Below are 25,078 nucleotides of genomic sequence, written 5' to 3' on the forward strand. Positions count from 1 at the left end.
CATTTAGTATTACTTTCTAAGCTACAGTATATATATCTCCCTGGCATTTTACATCATTTATTCAGCAGCATACAAGTCATTTTTGGAGTCACCGTTGTGCTGTGCTCACTTGAACAGGAAGGTGGTGCAAGGTCCTTCTTGTGGGCAAAGTTTGTCATCAAAGTCTGTCATTCTCTGGATTTATGATGCTTTCAAGACAACTGGGAACTCCGCGAAAAAAAACAAGGTTGAATCATGACGTCAGTGATCTTCAGGTCGGAGCTCGGAGCTCTTCCTCAGTCGTTTTTTTCTGTGTTGCCAGTTGTCTTGAACTCACTGAAGTTTGAGATTTTCCAGTTCCTAGGAATGACAGCATGGCCAATGTATTCAACTTTTTCTGGCCCATGGTGTTGCGTGTGAATTTTTATCCTTTTAAGCTTGGAAAAGAGACCCTTAAAACCAGACTTGGACTACACACCCTCTCCACTGAATAGCAGGGTAAGCAAAACAGTGATTCCTTTGCAACACTTGCAGTTAGCCACTGATTCATTCCAAAATAGTAATTGTTGAATTTGCGATTTCAAAATTGTTGTGTAATGTTTATGCCAAATGGCCGATGAGCACCGATACATTTTAGCTATAATTTGTCTTCATATGACAAAGATTGAAAAGGATTTGCCAGTAGATTGTCCGCTTGTCTAGCTTGCTAGCTAAGATTTTGAAAGTATGATGTTGAAATTATCAGTCCAATCAAAGCTACGGTAGATATAACAGAATTTAACATACAGTTGAAGTTGGAAGTTTACATACACTTAGGTTGGAGTCATTAAAACTCGTTTTTCAACCACTCCACAAATTTCTTGTTTACAAAGTATAGTTTTGGCAAGTCGGTTAGGACATCTACTTTGTGCATAACATAAGTAATTTTTCCAACAATTGTTTACAGACAGATAATTTCACTTATAATTCACTGTATCACAATTCCAGTGGGTCAGAAGTTTACATACACTAAGTTGACTGTGCCTTTAAACAGCTTGGAAAATTACAGAAAATTATGTCATGCTTTAGAAGCTTCTGATAGGCTAATTGACATCATTTGAGTCAATTTCAGGTGTACCTGTGGATGTATTTCAAGGCCTACCTTCAAACTCAGTGCCTCTTTGCTTGACTTCATGGGAAAATCAAAGGAAATCAGCCAAGACCTCAGATAAGAAATGTAGCTCTCCACAAGTCTGGTTCATCCTTGGGAGCAATTTCCAAACGCCTGAAGGTACCACGTTCATCTGTACAAACAATAGTACACAAGTATAGACACCATGGGACCACGCAGCCGTCATACTGCTCAGGAAGGAGACACACGTTCTGTCTCCTAGAGATTAACGTCTTTGGTGCGAAAAGCGCGAATCAATCCCAGAACAACAGCAAAGGACCTTGTGAAGATGCTGGAGGAAACAGGTACAAAAGTATCTATATCCACAGTAAAACGAGTCCTATATCAACATAACCTGAAAGGCCGCTCAACAAGGAAGAAGCCACTGCCCCAAAACCGCCATAAAAAAGCCAGACTACGGTTTGCAACTGCACATGAGGACAAAGATCATACTCATCGGAGAAATGTCCTCTGGTCTGATGAAACAAAAATAGAAATGTCTGGCCATTATGACCATCATTATGTTTGGAGGAAAAAGGAGGAGGCTTGCAAGCCGAAGAACAACATCCCTACCGTGAAGCACTGGGGTGGCAGCATCATGTTGTGGGGGTGCTTTGCTACAGGAGAGACTGGTGCACTTCACAAAATAGATGGCATCATGAGGCAGGATAATTATGTGGATATATTAAAGAAACATCTCAAGACATCAGTCAGGAAGTTAAAGCTGGGTCGCAAATGGGTCTTCCAAGTGGACAATGACCCCAAGCATTCTTCCAAAGTTGTGGCAAAATGGCTTAAGGACAACAAAGTCATGGTATTTTAGTGGCCATCACAAAGCCCTGACCTCAATCCTATATAAAATGTGTGGTCAGAACTGAAAAAGCGTGTGCGAGCAAGGAGGCCTACAAACCTGACTCAGTTACACCAGCTCTGTCAGGAGGAATGGGCCAAAATTCACCCAACTTATTGTGGGAAGCGTGTGGAAGGCTACCCGAAACATTTGACCCAAGTTAAACAATTTAAAGGCAATGCACCAAATACTAATTGAGTGTATGTAAACTTCTGACCCACTGGGAATGTGATGAAATAAATAAAAGCTGAAATAAATCATTCTCTCTACTACTATTCTGACATTTCACATTCTTAAAAAAAGTGCTGATCCTAACTGACCTAAGACAGGGAATGTTTACTATTATTAAATGTCAGGAATTGTGAAAAACTGAGTTTAAATGTATTTGGCTAAGGTGTATGTGAACTTCCGACTTCAACTGTAATTTTATCTGTGAGCCTTCTTGGACGGACACTTCTAATATAAATCTAAGGCAGCACCCAAGGGCGCTTGAACTTTCTTTTTTACTTTTGCCCAATTTTCCTCCCCAATTTCATGGTATCCAATTGGCAGTTACAGTCTTGTCTCATCGCTGCAACTCCCATACGGACTCGGGAGAGGCGAAGGTCGAGAGCCATGCGTCCTCCAAAACACAACCCAGGCAAGCCGCACTGCTTCTTGACACAATGCCTGCTTAACCCAGAAGCCAGCCGCACCAATGTGTCAGAGGAAACACCGTACACCTGGCGACCGTGTCAGCATGCAATGTGCGTGGCCCATCACAGGAGTTGCTTTAGTGTGATGGGACAAGAACACCCCTGCCGACCAAACCCTCCCTTAACCTGGATGATGCTGGGCCAATTGTGCGCCGCCCCATGGGTTTCCCGGTCGCAGCCGGCTGCAACAGAGCCTGGACTCGAACAAGATCTCTAGTGGCACAGCTAGCACTGCGATGCAGTGCCTTAAACCACTGCGCCACTCGGGAGGCCAGGGCTTGAACTTTCTATCTCTCCCTGTAGATTTTGCTGTGATGTAGTGTACCCATAAGTGACAGAACACTGAGCCAATCACAGCGCAACTAGATAAGATTACCAACCCCTACACTCTGTATATTCCGCTGGCTGCCCCTCCACCACAGAAAGCCTGAGCTTGGCTGAAACATCTGCATTTTGGAGCTGCCTTCCTCAAGAAAGCAATAAAAGAGACCATGATTGTATTAACTAAATATATATATTTACATTGTTTGCCAAAATAACATGCAAAACAGGCAACAACATTTCTTTTTGGTTTTATTTATTTTTTAGCTAAACAGGTGGGGCTCAAAACAGGTGGGTCTCTGCCCTGAATGAGGGGTCGCCACTGACTGAAACATTCATCCTAAGGTGTTCTGAAACAGGACATGGTGTGTCGTAACACCACATAGCCAAAAGTTGTGAAACACCTTGCCAGAGACTGCGAGTAGTAACCCGGAAAAGGTTGAAAACACTATTATGGTGTTTCGAGTCCTGTTTCAAGCAGAATTAGATACTTTCTTCTGGAGATTCCAAATACTGTAAATGGGCGTCCCTCTTCTTTTTGTATTTTCCCTGCTCCTATATGGTGTGCTGATAAACTCCTCATAGATAATTCCAAAAGGTCAAATGTACTGTATTATTAACAAAGGATATGAGAAAATATAGTTTTGTGAAAATACGTTTGTCCAGGATAATAATTAACGAGTACAAAAGTGCTTTTTAAAGACATGATTTTGAAGCTTCAAATGCTTAAACTTTTTTCTTTGCAAATTATCAAATGACAAACCATTAACAGGTCTTTAACATTTTTACATTGATAAAGTAAGACAGTTCAAAGATCTGTAAGTTATTTATCATATTCATATTCTTCAAAATCAAGGGACATATGGTATTATATTTGACATGAATAGAAATAAAATACTGCTAATGTTAGAAGTAGCACTAATACAAAACTTGTACAAGACTTCAGCTCAGGGCTCAATGTGATCCACCAGTCATCCATTATGCTAATGTCTCTGACCTGAGTTTTTATATTCAGATGATGGTACATGGAAGGTTGTTCAGATGGCTTGAGTCACAGTACAATTACGTTAGATGATATGATTGACAGGTCAGTTGGCATTAGTCTGTGATCCTTGTCTAAATTGGCTTTGGTTTGGATTGGCCAGCCTGTGGCAAATGTAGTATGTTTGTTTTTCTGCATGGAAACTGAGAAATAGCAAATAATAACAAGCAATAATGATAGTACATGAATGCGTATTTCAGTTATTAACTGCTTTAATATTAATAAATTGCAACATGAATATACAATTATTAAACATCAATAGCCATATATGCAAAATGCATATACATGAATGAAGCTATGCAGATATAGAAACAAGATAACACAATGAATGTCAAAAGTTGGATGCAATAACATGCTTTTTCCGGTGAGATACATTCAGGCTCTTGCGAACTGAAGGAAAATTATGAAACACGGAGGCGAAAGACATAATTTTTTATTTTTTCTTGGTAAATTTTGGGGGGAAGGCTGGGTTCCCTTGGCATACATGAGTACATGCCACTAATAATTACTGCCATTGTCTACCCTAGGAAAAGTGTTAAATTCCCAGTGTATTCTTTAAAATGTTGATTAAAATATTGTCTGCAAAATAGTACCTGCAAAACACCAGTCTCAACATCAACAGTGAAGAGGTGACTCCGGGATGCTGGCCTTCTAGGCAGAGTTGCAAAGAAAAAGCCATATCTCAAACTGACCAATAAAAAGAAAAGATTAAGATGGGCAAAAGAACACAGACTCTGGATAGAGGAACACTGCCTAGAAGGCCAGCATCCCGGAGTTGCCTCTCCACTGTTGACGTTGAGACTGGTGTTTTGCAGGTACTATTTAATGAAGCTGCCAGTTGAGGACTTGTGAGGCATCTGTTTCTCAAACTAGACACTAATGTACTTGGCCTCTTGCTCAGTTGTGCACCAGGGCCTCCCACTCCTCTTTCTTTTCTGGTTAGAGCCAGCACAAACAATACATCTGATCTTGAGAAGCCCCTCTCTGTAGCAGAGATTGACCAGTCAATAAAATCAATGAAAAGCGGGGATGGTTACCTACTTTTGTCTTGTGGATAAAGGCCCTATATTCAGCTCCTCAAGCATCTGTTCATACTAACAGCACCCTCACAATATTTCTCCCTGCATAGAGGAAATTGTCAGGGCTGTCCGCAGGAGTCCTCTGCTGTTTGATATAACCTTCGAACCCCTAGACATCTCCCTGAGAGGTGGCGCAGGGATGACAGTTGAGGAGGGCAGGTCCACAAACTGTCTCTGTATGCTGACGACCTCCTACTGTATATCTCAGACCCCATCACGTTTATCCCAATCACTATTGATATCATCTCCAGATTTGGCAATGTTTCAGGTTACAAAATCAATTTCACAAAAAGCTTACTCTTTCTGCTCAATAAGCAAGCAATAGATCTATCTTTGGATTAATTTCCTTTCACGGTAGCACTCAATACCTTTACATGTTTAGGGTTCTGTGTGACTCTGAACTTGAAAGACCTGTTCAAATTTAATTTCAAGCCAGCCTTGGAGAAGGCTAAGCAAGACCTCAATCGCTCCCCATATCATTCGCTGAGTCAACTTGGTCAAGATGGTCGTCATGCCAAGATTCCTGTATCTATTTCAGACTATTCCTGTCTTTATTGCAAAATATATATATTTTAAACTGGATAGACATCTACTTTCATTTGGAATAAAAAGATCCCATGGTTGCGTAAAGTGTTTTTGGAGAGACAGAAACGAGAGGAGGGTCTTGCCCAACCCAATTGCCTCCATTACTATTAGGCTGCTAAAATTCACAAGATAATCTTTTGGGTCTCTACATTTTTAGAGGGGGAAGAACCGGTGTGGTCCCTTATGGAAAAGCACTCATGTCAAACATCATCCCCAGTCTCCTTATTCTGTGCACCCCTACCATTGAGCATTCAATACCACTCAAACAACCCTACTGTGAAAAGTTCACTCAGGATATGGTCTCAGTTTACGATCCACTTTGGACATAGACAAGCTATCTCATCCATGCCTTTTATTTCCAACCCACTCTTCAAACCTTCCCTCATAGACACAGCCTTCCAGCTATGGTTTCAGAAAGGATTGAAGAGTGTAAATACCTTTTCCATGAGCGTATATTTACCTCCTTTGAACATCTAGTTAGAGCACAGTATACCTCAGACACACTTTTTCAGGTACCTGCAGATTCGTAACTTTACAAGAAAGATTTTCCCCTCATTCCCATCTCTCCCACCCACCAGCTGGCTCAATGAATGTCTGAACCTGGATCCCTATGTAAAGGGAAACATTTCGAAGTGTCACGTGTGCTCCCTCTCCGGTCTCTAGGTCACCAGCCTGCTCGTTATGACGCACACCTGTCACCATCGTTACGCACACCTGCGCGTCATCAGACTCACCTGGACTCCATCACTTCCCTGATTACCTTTTTATTTTTATATTTCACCTTTATTTAACAAGGTAGGCTAGTTGAGAACAAGTTCTCATTTGCAACTGCGACCTGGCCAAGATAAAGCAAAGCAGTTTGACACATACAACAACACAGAGTTACACATGGAATAAACAAACATACAATCAATAATACAGTAGAAAAATCTATATACAGCATGTGCAAATGAGGTAGGATGAGAGTTGGGAAGCAAGTTCAGGGAGTGAGTGTTCCCTATACTGTATATGGCACTCCCTTTGGTTCCTTCCCCAGGCGTTATTGTTTCTGTTCCTGGGTCATGGCTGTGCGTTGTTTGTGTTACGTGTTTGTTTCATTTATTTATTAAAACACTCACTCCCTGAACTTGCTTCCCAACTCTCAGTGCACATCGTTACTCTAAGCTATATGACAATATTCAGAATATTGCATGCCCCACTCTTGACCATGTAAAGCGTTCATGGGAGGAAGAGTTTGATTTCCGATATGACCTGGCATTCTGCAATTGACAGGATACACTCATCCTCTATTGGCATTAGACATGGGTTATTACAGTTTCAAGTATTTCATCACCTACACTTTTGCAGGAGTAGACTTGCCAGATTGTTTCCAGAAATAGACCCAACCTGCTCTAGATGCCATCAGGCACCCGCCACGCTGTATCACACATACTGGTCATGCACAGCACTAGTTCCATCCTGGTCCTCTATATTTGAGACTTTCTCAAATATATGGAATAAGGAAATTGCCCCAGATCCCTACTCTTTGTAACACCCAAGTAGACGCCATAGCCTTCTGGCCCTCCAACTCTTTCTTTTGAAGTGGAAGTCATATATTGTTTAACAGCTATTGCATAGGATAGTATCAATGTAACTTGTTGCTGTATTTATGTTGTTACTGTCCATTATGTTCCATCTACTTTTAAAAATCAATAAAACCAATTTTTAATCTCTTTCTCTCTTGAGGTGTGAGAGTCAGATTGTGAGATGTGTTCTTTCTTTCTTTCTCTCTCTCTCTCTGTCTCACTCTCTCTCGGGGTGTGACATCAGAGTCAGATTGTGAGCTGTGTTCTGTCTCTCTCTCCAGGTGGCCGTGGTGTGGTTGTAGGTCCCATTGTTAGCCAGTACTTGTCTGATGTGTTTTGTGATAACGAGTACGGACCTAACTTCCTGTTTGTAAACAATGGAGACGGAACCTTCACTGACGTGGCTCAGCAGGCAGGTGAGAGAAAGATGGAGAGACAGCTAATTGAACAGGTTTATCTATGTATTTTGATTGCCACACCATGTATTACTGTGGTGTTTTTCATTTTAAAAGTTAAAATGGGAGTTCCCTCCTCTGTGTACCAGGTGTGGAAGACCCCATGCAGCACGGTAGAGGGGTGACTTTAGCTGACTTCAACAGAGACGGAAAGATGGACATTGTCTACGGAAACTGGAACGGGCCACATCGACTCTACCTACAGCTGGGCAACAACCGCAAGCACAGGTTCAAGGTATGGAACACAGGTTTAAAAACAGATTCCACATATGGTACTGTGGTTCAAGCACAGGTTCAAGGTTTGATAGACAGGTACAAACACAACTTCAGCACAGGTTCAAGTTACAGAAAGTAGGCTCACACACAGCTTCAAGGTACAGTAACAAAGGTTCAAGCACAGTAATCAACTAGCATCCTACCGTTTGTTCTATTGAGCAGTACATTGATCTTAGCTAACCTTCAGCTACTGTGCTTAATGATTGTAGAGGGTACAGCAGATCCTTCCTCTGACACACACGCACGCACGCACACGCTGCTGCTGCTGCTCTGTCTCCTCTGAAAATAATCAATGGCTACTTTCCTTCTAGGCTTGAACAAAGCCCAGCTTTTTAGATCCTGAATCCCATTATTATCAATGTATTTTTATGGTCTTAAATACTTTCGGCTGATGATTTATCAATTACTTCTAACTGTAGTTAAAAGTAAAATAGCTAATTCAATTAGTTTCCAGTGTATGCGTGTGTGTGTTTTGTGTGTGTGTTGTCAGGGATTAAGCTGTCCCAGTGAGGCCTTACACCACAAACCCCATAAACTTTGGCTGGGCTGATGTTTCTGTTAATCCAATGAGTCCCACTATCACACCGGCGTGATTTATACTGATCAAAAATATAAACGCAACAAGCAACAATTTTACTGAGTTACAGTTCATATAAGGAAATCAGTCAATTGAAATAAATAAATTAGGCCCTAATCTATGGATTTCACATGACTGGGCAGGTGAGAAGCCATTGGTGGGCCTGGGAGGGCATAGGCCCACCCACTTGGGAGCCAGGGCCACCCACAGGGGAGCCAGGCCCAGCCAATCAGAGTTTTTCCCCACAAAAGGGCTTTATTACATACAGAAATACTCCTCAGTTTCATCATCTCTCCGGGTGGCTGGTCTAAGGGGATCCCACAGGTGAATAAGCTGGATGTGGAGTGCCTGGGCTGGCGTGGTTACACGTAGTCTGCGGTTGTGAGGCCGGTTGGACGTACTGCCAAATTCTCTAAAATGTTGTTGGATGCGGCTTATGGTAGAGAAATGAACATTCAATTCCCTGGGAACAGCTCTGGTAGACATTCCTGAAGTCAGCATGCCAACTGCACGCTCCTTCAAAACTTGAGACATCTGTGGCATTGTGTTGTGACGAAACTGCACATTTTAGAGTGGCCGTGTATTGTCCCAGCACAAGGTGCACCTGTGTAATGATCATGCTGTTTAATCAGCTTCTTGATATGTGTCACGTATACTCCCTCTCTGGCCTCTAGGTCATCAGGCTGCTGATTATCCCGCACCCCTGTCACCATCGTCTTGCGCACCTGCACCTCATGACACTCACCTGGACTCCATCACCTCCTTGATTATCTTCTCTATATCTGTCTCTCCCCTTGGTTCTTTCCTCAGGTGTTATTGACTCTGTTTTCTTGTCGGTGCGTTGTTTGTTTCGTGTTCATTGTTTCTTTTATTTATTAAAACACTCACTCTCTGAGTTTGCTTTCCAACTCTCAGCGCACTCGTTACAATATGCCACACCTGTCAGGTGGATGGACTATCTTGGCCAAAGAGAAACGTTCCTTAACCAGGATTTAAACAAATTTGTGCACAACATTTTTTATTTTAGCTCATGAAACATGGGACCAACACTTACCATGTTGCTTTCATATTTTTGTGCAGTAGGACTTTTAACCCCTTTTTAAACATTGTGTGTTTGACCTACAGACTTCTGGGTTGTACCATTGGATTTGTCTATTTCATCCGTAGATACCAACAATGAGTCTGTGTGGTTAACAGGGGCTGAACTAGAGCGGGGTTTGTGAGACAAGGGTGGATCCCAGGTATTTGTTTACAATAATGTCTGTAGAGTCAGAATGGTTTGAGCTACAAACTATAAATATATATACATATATGAAAAGCTGAGACTTCCACAAACGAAGACCATAGGAAATCCCAGGACATAATGACTATAATACCAGAATTAGCTCACATAGTTGCTGTCACAACCTCAAAACTCTCTCTCACACACAGTATCTGGGTTGACCTTTGGCATTGGTAATTAAGGTGTTTTGTCACTCCAGTAATCTACTGAATAAAAGGAGCTGAAGCAGCAGCTTGGCTGGACAGTGGATGGACAGGGGGAATAGGGGAAAGTGCCGATTAGGGCTGTTTTAACTCTATGGCTGCAGCGACCACACACACACACACAGACACACACAGACACACACTTGCACACTCACACATGCACGCAAAAACACAGGCACAGACACTCATCTTAGCAGTCTCCCAGCCCCACCAACCGTAACTAAGCATAAATCTCAGAAGACATGATGTGAGCTAATGGGGCATCTTGATATGAAATATGTCAGCAGGGATTCAGTGAAAATCACTATCATGTTGATTTGAATTGAACAAATCTGAGATTTGACTAAGTAGTTGGTCCTCTTCCCTAGTCTGGCTAACAACTAACTCTCCAAGTCCTGCTGGCTTCAGTCTGGGATGGCTCATTGATGTTGTCGGCATAATGCGTTGATAATGAAGGGGGCTGTACTTTTTACTGGTTGTCTCTCCTCTTTCTATTTCGCTCAAATACCCACTTATTGTGCATAGCCCTGAGCGTCGCCCCTTCCATTACAACGGTTGGATTTTCAAATCCAAACAAGTTGAGGTCTCAACCCCAGAGGAAAAAAAAACATTTGAGAGAACCAATCAAGGCCTCCTTTCTAGACCAGTGTGTCACAACTCTCCCTGCACTGTGAGTCACGTGGGCCGCATCAGCCAGGCTACTACTTCCCAGTATAGAGCACCTCACCCCATCTCCTTTGCCCCTCTCTTCATCTCCCCTTCCCTATCTCACCCTTTCTGTATTTCCCTTCCCTCTCTTCTCTTGTCAACTTCTCTCTCTCCCCTCTCCCTTTTTTTGGGGGCCTTTCCATCCTCTCATTCACCTAAACAACAGAAGATCACTTTCTGCCCCTTTCTTCTCTTCCCTCGTTCCCTTTCCTTCTCTCCCTCTTTCTCTCTCCTCGCTCTTCCTCCCCTCACCTCCCTCCTTCATGCCCTCACTTGGCTATCCCCTCTCCTTCACCTAAACAGTAGAAGGTCACTCCCCTCCCTCCCCGCTTTCCTCCTCTCCGCCCTCCCCTTAGGCTTTATGATCCATATAATTAACACAGGGAGTAAACACTGTAAGGAGAGGAGAGAGGGAGGAGATAGAGGTGAGAGAGAGAGGAGGAAGAGGAGAGGAACATATACACTACAAGACCAAAAGTATGTGGACACCTGCTCGTCGAACATCTCATTTCAAATCATGGGCATCAATATGGATTTGGTCCCCCCTTTGCTGCTATAACAGCCTCCACTCCACGAGCCCAGTACTAAATCACCTGACTCAGCTAACCAACAAATGAAGACTCCCTTCCCCCTAGTGTTGTAGAACAGTACAATAGTTTGGGCTTGAGCCTCCCAAATACTACAACGGTTGACACTATGCCTGGTCCTGGATAGGATGTGCTGGTTTTTGTTACAGCCCAGCATTACACCAGCTTACTCAGCAGACCAACTACACATGACTCACTTTGCTTATCCATACTCACAGTGAGTCCAGCAGTCACATTTCATTACATTTGACCACAATTGCACATTTATTACCCTTTTAAGAAAACTAATTAAAAATGCTTGCAGACAGGACCGAGTGACCCACTATTTAGGTTTGGTTGAGAGTTTTCCCGCTCGACAGATAGTACATTTACAGAAATACAATATTATGAACAGGAATATCCCCCAGTGTGTATGTAATATCAACACGAAACATTGCCTAAACCCCATGAGGTCGCCATAGTGTAATGTTAGCTACCTGGAGTGAGTGTACATAGTGAGTATCCCCATAATGTTACATTGGTCTCCTGGTGTGTGTGTGTGTGTGTGTGTGTGTGTGTGTGTGTGTGTGTGTGTGTGTGTGTGTGTGTGTGTGTGTGTGTGTGTGTGTGTGCGTGTGTAGGTGTGTGTGTGTGTAGGTGTGTGTGCTTGCATGTAAACGCATGCATATGTGCGTTCGTGTGTGTGTTCCTGTGTGTGTGTGTGTGTCTGTGTGTTAACATATTATCTCCCTCCCCCAGGACATAGCGTCTCAGAAGTTCTCCATGCCGTCTCCGGTGCGTACGGTCATCGCTGCAGACTTCGACAACGACAACGAACTAGAGGTGTTCTTTAATAACATTGCTTACAGAGGGTCGTCATCTAACAGACTGTTCAGGTACACACACACACACACACACACACACACACACAGACACATGCACGGAGACGTGCACACACATACACACTCACACACATGAAATATATCAGTTTAATCATCAGTTCCAAAAAGCAATTAAACTAATTTAATTTCCATGTAAATTTGAGCCTCAAATCTTAGCTAACATTTGTTAATGTCAGATCTCTAATTCCTCAGTTATTTTGGACTTAAAGCATTTCTGTAGTCAGGAAGTAGTCATAATGACTGAATATTCCCAGACGTGTGACTATTGGTGGTGGTGTGTGTGTGTGTGTGTGTTGTGTGTGTGTGTTTGTGTGCTCATGTGTGTGTCTCCTTTGTAGCTATGCAGGATATCTGTGGTTTGAAATGGTGATCGATCCAACATCCAAAGCCCGAGGCTCCACTTGTACCATATTAAAACCTGAGTTGAAGTTTCAATCATGAAACAGAATCCACCAAATTAACGGTTATGTATTGTCTGGCAATGAAATACCCAGCTTGAACTATTGTCCTCATTGAAGCTAATTGATTGAATCAATCAACGTTGTACTGGGTTTGAGTGCGCTGAAAACCTCTGCATTATGTTCGAAGTTGACAATGTTCTGAAGTTGAATAAAGTTGATAGAAAAACACATTTGTGACCCAATCTCAATATGGAACATTTTGTTAGGTGAGGCGCTGTCCAAACTATGAGATGTTACGAGGGAAATGACAGTGATTAGTACCGGATGTGTAAATGATTGAACTTATCCATGCCAGGATAATCAGGACAAAATAGCTGCTGTGCTTCATAACATCCAACATTACGAATGTGTAGTGGATATGAAACTCGTCCAAAGTGTGTTGGCTGGAGTAAATCAGTGACATCACTGAGATCTAAAAGGCAACTGTCATTCAGAGAGTGACAGGTTAGTCCAGGGTTCTCCAACTGGCGGCCCGCCTGCCAAATTTGGCCCGCATGTGGTTTTATTTGCCCCCCCCCCCCAAAAAAAAATGTATTGGGGGTGCCTCTCGTGCTTCAACGCCAGTCGTGATCCTCGGAAACGTTCCCGGTCCTTACCAGCCATTCTCCATGGGCCCTCTCCGGCCATAACTTGCTCCCATGTCCATTTCTCCCTTTTGTCCAATTCAAAATCCCACTGCTCCTTCCTCTGCTGCTTGGTCCTGGTTTGGTGGTGGGAGATTCTGTCAGGGATTTCTTCGTCGTCAGACGATATAGCGAAATCATCGTCGGAAAAAGAGGACCAATATGCAGCAGAGTTGAGATAGTTAATTTTGAACATTTAATAAACTCAAAAAATGAACATACAAAATAACAAAACGAACTCACGATTACTAGACAGTCCTGTTAGGCTCACACACGCTAAACAAGAAACAATCTCCCACCAATACACAGACAAACACACCCAACTAATATAGGACTTCCAATCAAAGGCAACACCACACAGCTGCCTTCAATTGGAAGTCCACCCCAATTAACCAAACATAGACATACAACCAGCTAGATCAACATAGAAATACGTAAACAAGGGACAGTGACCAAAAACCCCGGAATACTTAAATCAAATGCCCTTTTAGAAAAAACACCACCCCGAACCACATAAACCAAATACCCTCTGCCACGTCCTGACCAAACTACAATAACAATTAACCCTTATACTGGCCAGGACGTGACACCCGACTATGCACTCAAGAACAAATTGGCCCAAGGCTGAATCAAGTTGATCCATGGACTATTCTCTTGCTTTTTTGACTAAGGTGGTTGGCTTTGAGGGGCATTTGTTGCTGTGCAGAATGTTGTGAGTTCGAGTCCTACATGGGGAACAACAGAATGCACCCTGAGTGATGGTAGCTGGGCCTGGGTTATTATGGGGGGTTTAACAGATATCTGGTTGCTATGGCAGGGTAACTAGGAGAGAACATGGGGACCCCCAGATTGAGGAGCTGAATGTGGGGGAGGCAGCCGAGCCAGAAGGACGAGGAACAGGTGAGGGTTGGGGGTCAGGGGAGTGCACAGGTGTATGTGTATGGGGGGTAGAAATACCTATTAGGCTTACACTGTGATGAACTGTTTATCATTAACCTATTCTACACTGTAAATGTGTAACACACATCGATTAAATAGTGTAATTCCTACTTCCTCCAAGGGATGGTGCTAGATATCTGTGGTTTGAGATTGTAAACTTGACTAATCAGCTCTGGCAACTCTGATCCTAGCTCCTTATCAGCCTCTTTTCTCAATGTGTGTTCTCTTATTATTCTTATTGTGTTGTATGTTCGTGTCCTCTCAGTGACCTGTGTCTGTTGTTAGTTCGATGCGTGTGTTCTAAGTGTTTGCATGTGTGTATGTGTTGTCGTCTATCAGGGGCGGCAGTAACAGACTTTGATGGAGACGGACGTCTGGACCTGCTGGTATCTCATGGAGAGAGTGCTGCACAGCCTCTCTCTATCTACAGAGTCAACCAGGTACCACTGTGTGTGTGTTCTGACCGCGTGTTCTCGTTGTGTGTTCTCTCGCCATATTGTAATTCAAGATGTTGTATCCCACACACATCTCCTTTAATCTGCTCCCCCCCCTTCTCTTTCTCTCAGGGGTCCACTAACTCGTGGCTGCGTGTTATCCCTCGTACCCAGTACGGGGCGTATGCCCGGGGGGCTAAGGTAGTGGTCTACACCAAGAGAAGTGGTCCACACACACGCATCATCGACGGGGGCTCCGGATACCTCTGTGAGATGGAGCCTGTAGCACACTTTGGGCTTGGTAGGTCTGACACATACAGATGTACGCTCATGCACACACACATGCAGGTAAATACAGATGTACGCTCATGCACACACACATGCAGGTACATATAGATGTACGCTCATGCACACACACATGCACGTAGGAAACAAACACATGCAGCGTGCACACAGACTGAGTGTGTGTGTGTGGAAAGCATTGACAGATCCATGTGGAAAGCATTGCCTTAATACCCCTTCTGATTGGAGGCCCGGGGGAGAGAAAGAGAGAAAGGGGAGGAGGTGAGGGGGGAGGAGGTGGAAGGGAAAGGGAGAGGCAGGTGCAGGTGCAGCAGCTGGAAGGCCTGGATAGAAACCCCTCTACAGCCCCTCATCCCCATAGTCCAGCCAAGACAGTTAACTTCTGCCGGTTCAGACTAGTACTAGTACTAGTGGTGTGTGTGTGTGTGTGTGTGTGTGTGTGTGTGTGTGTGTGTGTGTGTGTGTGTGTGTGTGTGTGTGTGTGTGTGTGTGTGTGTGTGTTGACATGATATAGAAACATTAAAGGAATATTATGGGGATTTTACGGGAACATTATGTAAACATTCTGACAATGTTATGGAACATCATGAGGATGTTTTGGTGATGTTACCTGTCTCTCTTACCTGTCTCTCCAGGTAAAGACATAGCCACTAATGTTGAGGTGTACTGGCCAGATGGGAAGTCAATAGCCAGGCCTCTGGAACCAAGTGAGATCAACTCTGTCCTGGAGATCCCCTATCCCAGAGAGGAGGAGGGCACACCTGAAATAGAGATAGAGGTAAGGACTGTCTTTTTATCTCACTCTTTCCTACTCGCTCTCTCTCTCTCTCTTTTTCACTGTTTCATTCTCCCTCTCACTGCCCCCCCCTTCTCTCTCAATTCAATTCAAGGGGCTTTATTGGCATGGGAAACATATGCTAACATTGCCAAAGCAAGTAAAGTAGATAATATACAAAAGTGAAATAAACTATAAAATGAACCATAAACATTACACTCACAGAAGCTCCAAAAGAATAAAGACATTTCAAATGTCATATCATGTATATATACATTGTTGTAACGATGTGCAAATGGTTAAAGTACAAAAGGGAAAATAAATAAACATAAATATGGGTTGTATTTACAATGGTGTTTGTTCTTCACTGGTTGCACTTTTCTTGTGGCAACAGGTCACAAAACTTGCTGCTGTGATGGCAAACTGTGGTATTTCACCCAGTAGATATGGGAGTTAATCAAAATCAGGTTTGTTTTCGAATTCTTTGTGGGTCTGTGTAATCTGAGGGAAATATGTGTCTCTAATATGGTCATACATTTGGCAGGAGGATAGGAAGTGCAGCTCAGTTTCCACCTCATTCTGTGGGCAGTCTCTCTCTCTCTCTCTCTCTCCCTCTCTCTCTCACTGTTTCTCTCTCTCTCTCACTGTTTCTTTCTCCCTCTCACTGTTTCCCCCCTTCTCTCAATTAAATTTCAATTGAATGGGCTTTATTGGCACGGGAAACATATGCTAACATTGCCAAAGCAAGTGAAATAGATAATAAACAAAAGTGAAATAAACCAAAAAAATTAACAGACAACATTACACTCACAAAAGCTCCAAAAGAATAAAGACATTACAAATGTCATATTATGTCTACATACAGTGTTGTAATAATGTGCAAATAGTTAAAGTACAAAAGGTAAAATAAATAAAAATAAATATAGGTTGTATTTACAGAGGTGTTTGTTCTTCACTGGTTGCCCTTTTCTTGTCGCAACAGGTCAGAAATCTCGCTGCTGTGATGGCACACTGTGGTATTTCACCCAGTAGATATGGGAGTTAATCAAAATAGGATTTGTTTTCAAAATCTTTGTGGATCTGTGTAATCTGAGGGAAATATGTGTCTATAATATGGTCATACATTTGACAGGAGGTTAGGAAGTACAGCTCAGTTTCCACCTCAAATAGTACACGCAAAACACCAGTTTCAAAGTCAACATTGAAGAGGCGACTCCAGGATGCTGGCCTTCTAGGCAGTGTAGCAAAGAAAAAGACAAATCTCAGACTGGCCAATAAAAATAAAAGATTAAGATGGGCAAAAGAACAGACACTGGACAGAGGAACTCTGCCTAGAAGGTCCGCATTGCGGAGTCGCCTCTTCACTGTTGACGTTGAGACTGGTGTTTTGCGGATACTATTTAATGAAGCTGCCAGATGAGGACTTGTGAGGCGTCTGTTTGTCAAACTAGACACTAATGTATTGGCCTCTTGCTCAGTTGTGCACCGGGGCCTCCCACTCCTCTTTCTATTCTGAATAGAGCCAGTTTGCGCTATTCTGTGAAGGGAGTAGTACACAGTGTTGTACGAGATCATCAGTTTCTTGGCAATTTCTCGCATGGAATAGATTTAATTTCTCAGAACAACAATAGACTGACGAGTTTCAGAAGAAAGGTCTTTGTTTCTGGCCATTTTGAGCCTGTAATCGAACCCACAAATGCTGATGCTCCAGATACTCAACTAGTTTAAAGAATGCCAGTTTTATTGCTTCTTTAATTAGGACAACAGTTTTCAGCTGTGCCAACATAATTGCAAAAGGGTTTTCTAATGATCAATTAGCCTTTTAAAATGATAAACTTGGATTAGCTAACACAACGTGCCATGGGAACACAGGAGGGATTGTTGCTGATAATGGGCCACTGTACGCCTATGTAGATATTCCATAAAACATCTGCCGTTTCCAGCTACAATAGTCATTTACAACATTAACAGTGTCTACACTGTATTTCTGATCAATTTGATGTTATTTTAATGGACAAAAAATGTGCTTTCTTTCAAAAACAAGGACATTTCTAAGTGACCCCAAACTTTTGAATGGTAGTGTATATGTTGAAGAGGGTGGGGCTTAAGCTTCATCCCTGGATCACCCCCCAGCCCTGTGGGAAGAAATGTGTCTGTTTTTAGCCAATCTTGTTTGTGTTAATGGATTTTATAATGTTGAATGTTTTTCCACCAACACCACTTTCCATCAATTTGTATAGCAGACCCTCATGCCAAATTGAGTCGAAAGCTTTTTTGAAATCAACAAAGCATGAGAAAACTTTGCCTTTGTTTTGGTTTATTTGTTTGTCCATTTGGGTGTGCAGGGTGAATACATGTTCTGTCGTACGGTAATTTGGTAAAAAGCCAATTTGACATTTGCTCAGTACATTGTTTACGCTGAGGAAATGTACGAGTCAGCTGTTAATCATAATGCACAGGATGTTTCCAATGTTGCTGTTGACGTATATCCCCCGGTAGTTATTGGGGTCAAATTTGTGTCCACTGTTGTGTATTGGGGTGATCTCAAACCACACAATGGGACTTCAAAGCAAGTGGCTGAGTCCTTTGACTCCGCACATAATGTAGTTTCTCTCTCTCTCTCTCTCTCTCTCTCTCTCTCTCTCTCTCTCTCTCTCTCTCTCTCTTTCTCTCTTTCTCTCTCTTTCTCTCTTTCTCTTTCTCTCTCTCTCTCTCTCTCTCTCTCTCTCTCTCTCTCTCTCTCGTTGTTAATAATTATTGTCCAGTGACTGTATTCTGTACTTATCATAAGATCTTGTGTTATAAGATGATACAGTTTCTCGTTTTCACCGAGACAGTATTGAAGGTGTATCCCTTTCTTACAGTGTGGCCAAGGGTTTGCTATGAATGAGAATGGCCGGTGCACAGGTAGGTTGAGCCCCACTATACGTCTTTAACAATCCCTGTCCTGTTTGCCAATGTGCTATCCTGCCTCTTTTTCCCTGCAATAAACGTCTTCTCCCACTACCTTCCTTCTCTCTCCCTCTCCTCCCACTTGCCTCCCTTCCCCCTTTACCCATCCCATTCTTTCCCTCCTCCCTCCCTCCAGATAAGGATGAGTGCACCCAGTTCCCCTCTGTGTGCCCCACTGACCGTCCTGTATGCACTAACACCTATGGCAGCCACAAGTGTCGTGCCAATAAGAGGTGCAACCAGGGCTTTGAACCCAACGATGATGGATCGGCCTGCGTGGGTGAGTGGGCTTACCCTGGTCCTAGATATGTTTGTGCTGTCTTGCCATCTCTTGTAAATGCCATGCCATGTTTGACCATAAAAAGTGGCTACACAGCACTAACAGATCTGGGACCAGGCTAGAATGGGCTACGATATACAATAGATATAGCTTCCCAAGCGAAATAGTTTTTTTGAGGCTACAGTCCTTCCAACGAGTGATCGTAACATTCTCCAAACTACTTTTCTCCTCTCAGCATCCCTGTACCTGCATGACTTACTGTTTGCACTGGCTTTGCACTGTGAGTTAATCTATGGCTGTTATTAATCTTTCTCTGTCTTCTTTGTGCCTCTCTGCAGCTCAGGTAGCTTACTTTGGGGGGACACGCTCCTCGGGGGTCCGAAGATGGGCCGGCTTCTCTCTCTGGCTTCTTTCTCTCTGTCTGCTGCCTCTCCTCTCCTCCCGTCTGCAAACCGGACCACTGTAGCTGCTACACACTTCCTCTCCATTTCACTCTGGAACCTTCCCTCCTTCGCTCTCCTCCCTCTCTCTGGGGGAGTGTGCAGTGACTCTCGAAAACAAACTGAACATGAAAGTCTCTTCTCTATCTTCATTCCTCTGGAAAATTAACTGATCATGGAAGCATCTACCATCTTTTCACTTGTCCTGAAACAAACTGATCATAGATCTCACTCCCTCTCTTCACTCTCAAAACGAGCTCTCCATGAACATTTCTTATTCTCTTCACTCCTCTCATACGTAACAAATCATGGACTTCTTCCTCCTTTCTTCACTTGTTCATGGACTTTTCATGGACTTCTGTTTGTCAACACTTAGCTCCCAGCCCCCTCTGAACTGTAGAATTACACACACACACACACACTGGGAGCATGCTGCTGTGAGTTAAGGAGTTAACAACGAACTGCAGAGTCCTTCACACCACCTCATCAGCTGGACTAGACCTGGACTTCAGTGTGTCTGTGTCTATATATCGCACACTATTCCCTCTAGAATGCACCGATACATACAGTAAGGGAAAAAAGTATTTGATCCCCTGTTGATTTTGTACGTTTGCCCACTGACAAAGAAATGATCAGTCTATAATTTTAATGGTAGGTTCATTTGAACAGTGAGAGACAGAATAACAACAAAAAAATCCAGAAAAACGCATGTCAAAAATGTTATAAATTGATTTGCATTTTAATGAGGGAAATAAGTATTTGACCCCTCTGCAAAACATTACTTACTACTTGGTGGCAAAACCCTTGTTGGCAATCTCAGAAGTCAGACGTTGCTTGTAGTTGGCCAACAGGTTTGCACACATCTCAGGAGGGATTTTGTCCCACTCCTATTTGCAGATCTTCTCCAAGTCATTAAGGTTTCGAGGCTGACGTTTGGCAACTCAAACCTTCAGCTCCCTCCACAGATTTTCTATGGGATTAAGGTCTGGAGACTGGCTAGGCCACTCCAGAACCTTAATGTGCTTCTTCTTGAGCCACTCCTTTGTTGCCTTGGCCGTGTGTTTTGGGTCTTTGTCATGCTGGAATACCCATCCACGACCCATTTTCAATGCCCTGGCTGAGGGAAGGAGGTTCTCACCCAAGATTTGACGGTACATGGCCCCGTCCATCGTCCCTTTGATGCGGTGAAGTTGTCCTGTCCCCTTAGCAGAAAAACACCCCCAAAGCATAATGTTTCCACCTCCATGTTTGACGGTGGGGATGGTGTTCTTGGGGTCATAGGCAGCATTCCTCCTCATCCAAACATGTTGAGTTGATGCCAAAGAGCTCCATTTTGGTCTCATCTGATCACAACACTTTCACCCAGTTGTCCTCTGAATCATTCAGATGTTCATTGGCAAACTTCAGACGGGCATGTATATGTGCTTTCTTGAGCAGGGGGACCTTGCGGGCGCTGCAGGATTTCAGTCCTTCACGGCGTAGTGTGTTACTAATTGTTTTCTTGGTGTCTATGGTCCCAGCTGCCTTGAGATCATTGACAAGATCCTCCTGTGTAGTTTTGTGCTGATTCCTCACCGTTCTCATGATCATTGCAACTCCATGAGGAGAGATCTTGCATGGAGCCCCAGGCCGAGGGAGATTGACAGTTCTTTTGTGTTTCTTCCATTTGCGAATAATCGCACCAACTGTTCTCACCTTCTCACCAAGCTGCTTGGCGATGGTCTTGTAGTCCATTCCAGCCTTGTGTAGGTCTACAATCTTGTCCCTGACATCCTTGGAGAGCTCTTTGGTCTTGGCCATCAATCTGATTGATTGATTGCTTCTGTGGACAGGTGTCTTTTTATACAGGTAACAAGCTGAGATTAGGAGCACTCCCTTTAAGAGTGTGCTCCTAATCTCAGCTTGTTACCTGTATAATAGACACCTGGGAGCCAGAAATCTTTCTGATTGAGAGGGGGTCAAATACTTATTTCCCTCATTAAAATGCAAATGAATTTATAACATTTTTGACATGCGTTTTTCTGGATTTTTTTGTTGTTATTCTGTCTCTCACTGTTCAAATAAACCTACCATTAAAATTATAGACTGATCATTTCTTTGTCAGTGGGCAAACGTACAAAATCAGCAGGGGATCAAATACTTTTTTCCTCACTGTATGTGGGTCATGTTCAAAAGGGCACACCATAGAAAAACGTTTCCATATATTAATATATTTCACTCTGTTCCAAAACGTTTATTTCGTGCCTACTGAACATAATATATTCCATTTAGCAGACGCTTTTATTCAAAGCGACTTAGTCATGCATGCATACATTTTACATATGGGTGGTCCCAGGAATCAAACCCACTACCCTGGCGTTACAAGCGCCATGCTTTACCGACTGAGCTACAGAGGACCCTGCTTTGGGTTTCCCATGATGGAAGAAAGGTAATGTCTGCTTTATTTGATACACAAAGGACATGATCTTCATCATGTTTTTGACATTAGCATTGGATGATTCTCGATAGATGCTTTTCATGAAAACATATTGCATAACAAATACATCTCTAAACACATATCACACAGTCATAGCCAAGCCTTCAATGCCAAACAGTGTTCTTCAATCCTGCTTCTAGGGTTCCGCAAGACTTTCCTTCCGTCCCAGCACATACATTCCTGATTCAAACTCAGTTGATCAGATGAATCTGGAATGTTAACGTTGTGGTGGAACAAAATCCTGCACAACATATAGATCTGCAGGACCAGCACTGAAGAACACTGATGTAAAATGATGCTCCCGGTACCTCAAACCAGGCTTTCCACCAAATGTTGCATTGCCTCCTTACTGTAAATAAATTATGATGATGATGATGTATAAATTATGATGTTCAACCTGTTTTCAAGTTAATTGCATTGCTTATCGTGTCTCCAATGTCAAATAAAAGTGTCATTATTATATAAAAGAGCCATGTGCAATGTGATTAAAAACGTAAAATCCATCTCATTATAGGATAAATCCTAACCTGAGATTCCTGCATGTACTGTAACTCACACTTTCAATATGAATCACAGATGTCAATCAGAGATATGTATATTTAGTACTAATGAAACTCAAGTTAGGTTCTGACACTCTGTTCCCGATGTTAGCCTGTTAATGTATAGCCATGAGAGACAACACACAAGCTGTACAAAAAGGAAACAGTGACATTGTGTGACTAAGGTCGGGATTCAGTCTGATTGCGGGTACAAATCAAGACAAATTGTATTTGTCACATGCGCCGAATACAACAGGTATTTTACCTTACCGTGAAATGCTTACTTACAAGCCCTTAACCAGCAATGCCGTTCAAGAAATAGAGTAAATATTTGCTAAATAAACTAAAGTAAAATAAAAAGTAACACAATAAGATGACATAACAATAACAAGGCTATATACAGGGGGTACCGGTACCGAGTCAATGTGCAGGTTAGTCGAGGTAATTTGTACATGTAGGTAGGGGTAAAGTGACTATGCATAGATAATAAACAGTATTTGGTTTTAAATATACTTAAGCATCAAAAGTACATGTCATTTCAAAAATATACTTAAGTATCAAAAGTAAAAGTATGAATCGTTTCAAATTCCTTATATTAAGCAAACCAGGTGGCACAATTTCATATTTTTTAAATTTATGGATAGCCAGGGGCACACTCCAACACTCAGACATAATTTACAAATGAAGCATTTGTGTTTAGTGAGTCCGCCAGATCAGAGGCAGTAGAGATGACCAGGGATGTTCTCTTGATAAGTGTGTTGATAAAACACACCAACAATAGCCTAAAAATGTATTGTATATTTCTTCTTAGTGAGACAATGTAATGGGATAAGACAAGAGGTCTGGAATTTCAATTAACAAAGGGAATCAGTGAGGGATCTCACTGGATATCTGCTGGACCCATAATGATACTGTCACAATTCCCATGTTCTGTGTTCTATGGAATGATGGTATGAATAGATCATAATCTATGGAATGAGAGGATTATTTGGTTTCAGGATCATCTCAGGTGAAGTTCTCTTATATTTTACAGAAGAAACTTAGCCAAAGCAGCAGCATTCACAGTTAGACAATGACCAGCATAAAACATCCAATCACCTTTTCGGATAGATCAGGGATGGGCACTTTTCTGGAAAACCAGGTGTATGGCCTCCCTGACCAATCAGTGACATTAATGTACCAATGAAGTGCCAGGGAGAGGAAAAAACCAGTAAGGCCCTAGACCTGAGTGGCCCATACCTGGTCTATGATGCAAGAAGGTACTATCTGACTCAACCAACTGCAAACTGTAAACAGGATCTTTGGTTAGTTCATGAACCAATAAACAGTTCAGTGGAAAAAATAGGGTGATTCACACATACCTGGTCAAGAAACAGAGATGATTTGATAGAATGGAAACTTGCCATTGTCAACACAGTTTAGGGGTTACAAATTCACTTAATAAGGTTCATTCTAGGTGAAGTCATCTGTCCTCATGGCTGCTAAGGGGAACTTCCTAGACTAGAAGCAGTGGCCCTTTGGACACTACATCTACTTTACCTCTACCTTTTGTACTTCTTTTTTGCCTTTACCTTTTGGTCAAGCTTCATTCAGCCTCTCTGTATGGGGGGACCTGGAGAGAAAGATGGCATATGCTAACCTGCAGACAGCGCTAGAAAGAGTAAGTGTCACATCACAGTCTACATTCCTTTGGAGTACTTTCACCTTTACCTTTACCTTCTGGTCAACCTTGGTTCAGCCTCACAGTAACATGAAGAGATGGATGGGAAATGCTGACCTATAAAGGTGAACAGTACCGCTTTCTCACTGTGTCCTGTAGACAGAGCCAGTGAGCGTTTGGTGATGTCATGTTCCTCTGTTCAACTGAACCAACAGCTGTGTTTCTACTGACTGTGTGCGTGTGTGTTTGTTTGTGTGTTATCTTGTTTTTTACATTTACGGATAGCCATGGGCACACTCCAACACTCAGACATCATTTACAAATGAAGCATTTGTGTTTCGTGAGTCCGCCAGATTAGAGGCATTAGGGATGACCAGGGATGTTCTCTTGATAAGTGTGTGAATTGGACCATTTTCTGTCCTGCTAAGCATTTAAAATATAAGTACTTTAGGGTGTAAGGGAATGTGTATGATGTAAAAAGTACATTATTTTCCTGTAATGAAGTAAAAGTAAAAGTTGTCAAAAATATAAATAGTAAATAAAGTACATATACCCCCCCAAAAAGACTTACGTCGACTTAAATACACCACTGTGTGTGTGTGTGTGTGTGTGTGTGTGTGTGTGTGTGTGTGTGTGTGTGTGTGTGTGTGTGTGTGTGTGTGTGTGTGTGTGTGTGTGTGTGTGTGTGTGTGTGTGTGTGTGCGTGCATGTGTGCATGTGCGCATGCATGCTTTGGGAACTGAGAGATGTAGAGGGAGAGAAAAAGAGAGTAAGAGGCAGAAAGAAAGGGGGAACAGACAACAGGTAGACTTGAAAAGAGAGGGAGAGAATGAGAGTAAGTAAGCGATGTAAAAATAAAGTGAGATTAGATCTGTGGCGAAGTGATCCAAACAGACCAGTGGCCCGTGTTGTTGGACTGATGCTACAGCTCAGTGTGTGTGTGTGTGTTGCTGACCCAATG

The 25,078-nt window shown here is 42.7% G+C and overlaps 1 protein-coding gene across 3 annotated transcripts in view; it reads left to right on the plus strand.

Annotated features, from left to right (window-relative positions):
* crtac1b (cartilage acidic protein 1b) overlaps positions 1-22,383 on the plus strand; it is a 64,952-nt gene extending 42,569 nt beyond the window's left edge. The window contains exons 6-15 of one of the 3 annotated variants that reach the window (XM_045722596.1): positions 7,548-7,682; positions 7,811-7,956; positions 12,093-12,229; positions 14,137-14,219; positions 14,598-14,698; positions 14,825-14,993; positions 15,631-15,773; positions 18,635-18,677; positions 18,859-19,002; positions 22,059-22,383. In XM_045722596.1, coding sequence (XP_045578552.1) covers positions 7,548-7,682; positions 7,811-7,956; positions 12,093-12,229; positions 14,137-14,219; positions 14,598-14,698; positions 14,825-14,993; positions 15,631-15,773; positions 18,635-18,677; positions 18,859-19,002; positions 22,059-22,102 — 1,145 coding nt within the window. In that variant the 3' untranslated portion in view covers positions 22,103-22,383. Of the gene's footprint in view, positions 1-7,547; positions 7,683-7,810; positions 7,957-12,092; positions 12,230-14,136; positions 14,220-14,597; positions 14,699-14,824; positions 14,994-15,630; positions 15,774-18,634; positions 18,678-18,858; positions 19,141-19,340; positions 20,562-22,058 lie in introns of those variants that run through there. The other 2 variants (XM_014214818.2, XM_045722595.1) reach the window with 2 other exon arrangements.
* The last annotated feature ends 2,695 nt before the right edge of the window (positions 22,384-25,078 follow it).

The sequence above is a fragment of the Salmo salar genome, chromosome ssa01 (assembly GCF_905237065.1).
Source record: "Salmo salar chromosome ssa01, Ssal_v3.1, whole genome shotgun sequence".
NCBI classification, from domain to species: domain Eukaryota; kingdom Metazoa; phylum Chordata; class Actinopteri; order Salmoniformes; family Salmonidae; genus Salmo; species Salmo salar.